The 5857-nt window shown below is 29.3% G+C and overlaps 1 protein-coding gene across 2 annotated transcripts; it reads left to right on the top strand.

The window, feature by feature from the left end:
- Positions 1-278: 278 nt before the first annotated feature.
- LOC107954678 (uncharacterized) lies at positions 279-3718 on the top strand. 2 transcript variants are annotated; one of them, XM_016890303.2, is made up of 4 exons: positions 279-968; positions 1116-1199; positions 1678-1771; positions 3259-3718. In XM_016890303.2, exons 1-4 carry the CDS (start codon positions 922-924, stop codon positions 3436-3438), a joined length of 405 nt encoding a protein of 134 aa, XP_016745792.1. In that variant the 5' UTR covers positions 279-921; the 3' UTR covers positions 3439-3718. The 2 variants fall into 2 exon arrangements, with proteins under 2 accessions (XP_016745792.1, XP_016745793.1); XM_016890304.2 differs by having other exon boundaries at positions 280-968; positions 1681-1771.
- The last annotated feature ends 2139 nt before the right edge of the window (positions 3719-5857 follow it).

The raw sequence follows: 5857 nt of genomic DNA, 5'->3' as shown, positions 1-5857 counted from the left end.
TATTTTTTTTTCCTTTTCTTTCATTTTTCAACTCTAGCAAGCAATGGATGGAAAGAATATTGCATTTTCTTTTTACTTTTTTTTATCTCTCCCACCAAGCACACCTATAAAAAGAAAAATTATATTTTCTATTATTGTGCTTGATTAAGAATTAAAGTGAGAGGAAAAAATAAAATAAATGATATTTTTTATTCTAATACATAAAAATTAATCATTCTAAGCTAGAATGATGAGAGGATAAAAAATGAGAGATATATATATTAATGCAAGGCATGTTTGGTTGGGAAGAAGAGGAATATATTACAACCCAATTTGATGGTTCCACCACTAAACATTAATTTGGTTGGTTGTAATGTCTATGGCGGCCTGCATTGAATCCATTCCTATTCTGGGAAGAGGCTGCATAGCCATTCCTTTCCCTCACCGCTGAATAGGCATTGAATAGGATTTTTTTTCCTTTTTAATTTTTGCCCTCACCTTTACCCTTCTCCTTCAACCCGATAGCCCTTCTCACCAGCTATAATCCCTCATTCTTTCTTCTTTTTCTTTTACTCACTCGATGCATGAAGAGAGAAAAAGAAAAATAGGGAATTTGTTGATAAAATGATGAGAAATATTTTTATGGAAGGGAAGGGAGGTTTGAAATGGGTAGTATTATTGGATTTTCTTTCGATATCGCCAACCACTGCTATTCGATACCATTGAAACGTCACTGCTTTCAGTTGGGATCCAAGTTTGTTGTTGTTGATATCTAGTCAATACAATCATGCTCGGCAACAGTAGAGTTCGCTTCTCCTTATGTGCACTTCTTCAATCGCACTTCATGACCATGATCCTTTGTTCTCAATTTTCTCTTGGGTCTCGCTCGCAGATCCACCACCACAACCAAAATTGATTTCCTAGCTTCTGTTTCTCTTCTCAATGGATTCCATTTCTCGCCTTGCTGTCGTCATCGACAATGGCACTGGGTATTGTTTATCTTCTCGTTTTTGTAATTGAACATTACCCTAAACTACATGCTCATTATTTGTTTGCTGAAATTACCCAATTATTTTAAACCCTCATTTTTTTTTTGTTATTATTCAACTAGTTCTTTTTTAAAAATTTGTTTGCAGAAGGCTGGAAAGAACGAGCATCACTTGTGGAAGAAAAGAGATTCAGCTGGCTCTGGACAAACGGCATTCAGTCTTGTTAGAATTGTAAGTTTAATTTGCTTATTTTTTCTATATTGGGTATAGTTTTTAGTTATAGTATGGATTTAGTATTTGAAGTTTAATTTCGATTTTTAATGATGTTTGTGTTGCATTTGTTTTGTGATTTCAATGTTACTGTATACCCACTGATTGAAATATGTTTTGTACTAATGTTGTTGGAGTTATTCTATTATTTACTAAGAACCCATTTTGTTGAAATTTTAAGAGTCGTTTTATTTTTCTATATAAATTAGGGTTATTGTTCCTTCTACAACCATGGAAGACTTTTGCTACTCATCAATAACACCATTTGCAGCTTGAACCAAACTTGCTTTATTCTGCGAGTGGCTACTTGAACCAAACTTACTTTATTCTAGGCATCACTTTTGATTACAATCAACTTCCTTTTTCGGGCTTAATTTATATGCAGTTTTAGTTGTAATGATTCTTAGGTTTGATTGACTGTATGATTAATTTGGTGCAGCAGATACAATATGCAAAGACAAAGTCAAATTGTATCGCCAAAAATGATGGAAGCTTTTTTCCCAGAGGAAAGAAGAAGAAGCAAGAAGAAAAAGGTGACAACCTTGCGTTTTAGTTCTTTGAGTTGCTATATGCATAATGCATAGTCCTTATTGACTTAAAGAAAATAGTTTCTCCTGTATTTCATTTTGTTATCGTGTGAATGTAATTATTGCAATTAATGTGTGTATATTTTTCATCATTAGTGTGTTGCCCTTTTGACCATAAGAAAAATAGGGGGTGTAACAGAAGATAGTTTTTAAATGCATGGTGCCTTTTTGGTTAGAAGTTAGAACTTGGATGTTTTAGTTTTCTTTTTTTTGTTTAATTACACATTTCTATATAACTACCTATTTGTTAATTTATGTGGGGATAACTGCCTTCACTGAAACATTGGGTTCTTGTTTAATGGTGCTATTCTAGGGCCAGATATTTTAACTTTTAGATTTACTTTTTGTAAAGAAAATTGCTAAAAAATTTAAAGGAAGACAAAGGACAAACAATCTATATAGAGTTACTTTTTTGGGGGGGAGGGGGCAGGGAACTTAAACTTTGCATCTTCCTCTGGTTTTCTCACACTGAAAGATTCATTGAATGATTATTTGGTGTGCTTCTACTGATTCAACCTATTTGTTCAAGATGCTATAACTTAAGTTGTGGCTGCCAACTTGGTTATGTTTAGTATTTTCTCGAGTTAAATTAGATTTCATGAAGTCACTGATACTCAGGTGACAAAGTGAATGTTGAGCAAAGGACAATGAGCTATGATGGGAACATAAGACACCCTTCTACTTGTATGTCTGGATTTTGATTCTTTTTAATTACATTTTGATTCCTTTATCAGTTAAAAAAATCTAAATATGTTGTAAAATCATAAAGATTGTATTTTCATGAGTGTTTTGACCAGTGTAGCTTTGGTCTAAGTTCTTGGGAAAGTCAAGGTTTTGTTTTGAATGTTATTTTTCTTCTCCTTTTGCTAAAGGGTTAGAGTTTAAACATCATTTACTGGTTAGTTGAGTTAAGTTGGTTTATTTGTCTTGTTTTTGGCTTGTTGATATCAGTCCATCAAACTTAACAGTAAAACATTGAGAAGCTTAATTTTAGTATTATAATTTTCTTTCCTTTTTGTGTTTTTGATTGGTTAGTGGATTTTCTTTCCATCTTGATTCGGAAAATTGTCAAATTGGAATAAATTTGATTGGTTTACCTTTTTAATGATTTTTGGAGTGTATTTTCTTGTGTAAGAAAAAGTGTGTTTTTCCTTAAAACTCCATGTAGGACAAAGAAAGAGCTGGAGATTAGTTAGGTATGGGCTGTATTTAGCTTGCTCCTCTTATCTATTTTCCTTATTGTATCCAATCCATATTATCTTACATCCCTGTCCAACATATTTATATAACTAGCTGCAAATTGCTCATGGTTGTAATTTTTAATCTTTTATGCATCTTTTCAATGTTGAATTGATTGTCCCCTGTTAAAAGTTGTGTGAATCCCTTTTGCTCCTAGAACTTTTGACTGAGTATGTTACATACATTTCAAATAGGATTCTTTTGCAAAACCTCAAGACTCTATTGCAAGAACTGACAGTGGATCACAGGCATTTAATGTTCCACAATTGGGATCCAAAACTGTTTCCAGATGTTTAAATTCATCACTGAAGCTTCTAATGAGCAATTGTTCTTTTTTACTCTTTAACTGTTTTCACAATGACATATGCATTTGAGTGTTTGAGGTTGGAGCAATGAATGATTGGAGCAACAGAGATAAAGATGGGGTTTGACCTTTAGGAAGTGAGCCAGGAGACTAAGAATAGGGTTTTTATTTTCTAATGAACCTTTTGTTTTTTTGTTTGTGATCTATTATTTTGGAAAATCCTTCATTTGTTAGAAGAAATGAAGAGAAGTCAAATCTTGGGTCTTTAGGGGTTATATCATTTGGTATAATTTGTTTAATCATTTCCTTTAAAACAATCATTAATGCAAAGTTGACTCATTAACATCACATTTTCCAATTCTATAATGTAGACAAACAAACATTTTTGTTTCTTTTAGTTTTAGCTGAAAAAAGAAAAATAAAAAGATGCACTTTTCTTTTCGATGCTTTGTGACTTTTTCTTTTTTAATAAAAATTTTGTGTTTAATACAATTCATTAATTTTAGATTATAACACAGGTAAAAAGTTTTATATAAAAATTATGTAAATAACAAATGAAACTTTAGTTGAAATCATAAAATTGAGATAACTTGAGAAGCAATAGATTCAAATACTAGTGTATTATTTTAAAATGTAGTAAATAAATTATTTTAAATATTTTAATATAATTTAATATAAAAATCTTTTAATATAAAAATAATTATATTAAGAATGTTATTAAATTATATATTATTTTTATTAAATTATATTTAATAATAATTATATTAAAATATGATTAAATTATTTATTTTTATTTTTATTAAATTATATTTAATAATAATCTTATTAAAATTAAATAACAATAACCATCCACCTAAAACTTTTTTTTTCTAAGGGTACTATGATCATTTTAGTTTTTTTTTTTCTTTATGCTATTATAAATCTATTCCATTCAACCAAACACAAGAATACTGTTATAATTATATTCTATTACATTCAACCAAACAATTGAATTACTGATTACAGCTCTATTCCATTATAATCCTATTTCATTCCAGTGAACTAAACGTATAAGATGAAAATTTTGTAAGTCAAAAGTATTTTGCTGGAAATTTTAGAATCTATAAATCTGAATCATATAATTTGAGTAAAAATTAAAACTAAAACTGTACTATGTATAACATTTTACTGAAAAATCTGGAATGTTTTGAAAATTATATATATAACAATTATATAGCTTAACTATTTTTTTTACTTTTAATAATTTAATTGACACGATTATTTTTCTTTTAAAATTAAAAAGAATTAAAACAATTTATTTTAAACTTAATGTTGCCATATAAATAGTATTTTAAAAAATAAATCAAATTAAAATATTGTAATAAAATTTTAAATACTTGTCATTTGAAAAATGGAAAAATGAAGAGAAAATAAAACATTTGAAAAATGTATACATTTGAATTAATATGTACATCTCTCTTATTTTCTATCCTCTCACAATTCCAATTTAAAGTGATTGATTTTTATGCATTAGTATAGAAAATAATTATTCATTCTATTCTTTCCTCTCACTTTTATTCTTAATCAAGCACAATAATGGAAAATATAATTTTTCTTTCCATAAGTGTGTTTGGTGGGAGAGATAAAAAAATAGAAAGAAAATGCAATATTCTTTCCATCCATTGCTTGGTAGAATTGAAAAATGAAAATGTGTAATTTTGAACTAACATACATATCACTCTCTCATTTTCTCTCCTCTCATCATTCTAATTTGGAAGAATTAATTTTTAACTTTAAGTTAATATTAAAATTTCCATATATATATATATATATTACATCGATTTAATTCCTTTTTTTATTGATATATAAGTTTGAAATTGCCATCCATATATTTTTAAAATTTTTCATTTTAAAAATATATAATATTTTATAGTTGATTTTTTATCCAATAACCTGAGTATTAGCTTGCTTATTAAAAATATATAAGATTTTATTCTTTTAGCCCTAGAAGCCAAGAGTGCTATCCCTAGTGTTCTAGCGAAAACAGTGGCTGCTGCGGCTTAGGATGAAGGAGAGTGGTGGCAACGATGGGTTTGGGGGAGACGAGATCTCCCTATTAGCAGAGGAACTCATTCAACTATCGGTCAAAAGCTCGATGGTGGAGCCAAACGGTAAACCTTCTCTGATCTGTTCTGTCTGGACAAAAAAATCTTATAATCAGGATAGTTTCAAAGCACAGATGAAAAGTATATGGAAAACAAAGAAAAAGTTTGAGATTCAATCGGCAGGGCAAAATCTCTTTTTGATAATGTTTGAATCAGAGGAAGACTTAGAAACTGTTATGGAAGGTCAACCATGGTTGTTTAGGAAACATTTAATTATTTTTGATCGACTGGAAAAACTAATGGAGAGAGATCAAATTAGGCTTGTTTCATCCCCGTTTTGGATCAAAATTGGGCCATGTTTACCAGAGTTTGATAAAAAAAGATCTTTTGCATGCTATAGGAGTT

This window comes from Gossypium hirsutum, chromosome D07 (assembly GCF_007990345.1).
Source record: "Gossypium hirsutum isolate 1008001.06 chromosome D07, Gossypium_hirsutum_v2.1, whole genome shotgun sequence".
In the NCBI taxonomy this organism is placed as follows: domain Eukaryota; kingdom Viridiplantae; phylum Streptophyta; class Magnoliopsida; order Malvales; family Malvaceae; genus Gossypium; species Gossypium hirsutum.
The sequence above is the reverse complement of the archived record's forward strand: the minus strand, read 5'-3'. Positions and strand labels throughout refer to the sequence as shown.

Bases quoted from the DNA above. Each gene is read 5' to 3' on its own strand.
- LOC107954678 (XM_016890303.2), top strand. From the start codon at position 922: ATGGATTCCATTTCTCGCCTTGCTGTCGTCATCGACAATGGCACTGG. The intron at 1,200-1,677 runs GTAAGTTTAATT...AATTTGGTGCAG, and splicing joins CATTCAGTCTTGTTAGAATT to CAGATACAATATGCAAAGAC. The intron at 1,772-3,258 runs GTGACAACCTTG...CATTTCAAATAG, and splicing joins GAAGAAGCAAGAAGAAAAAG to GATTCTTTTGCAAAACCTCA.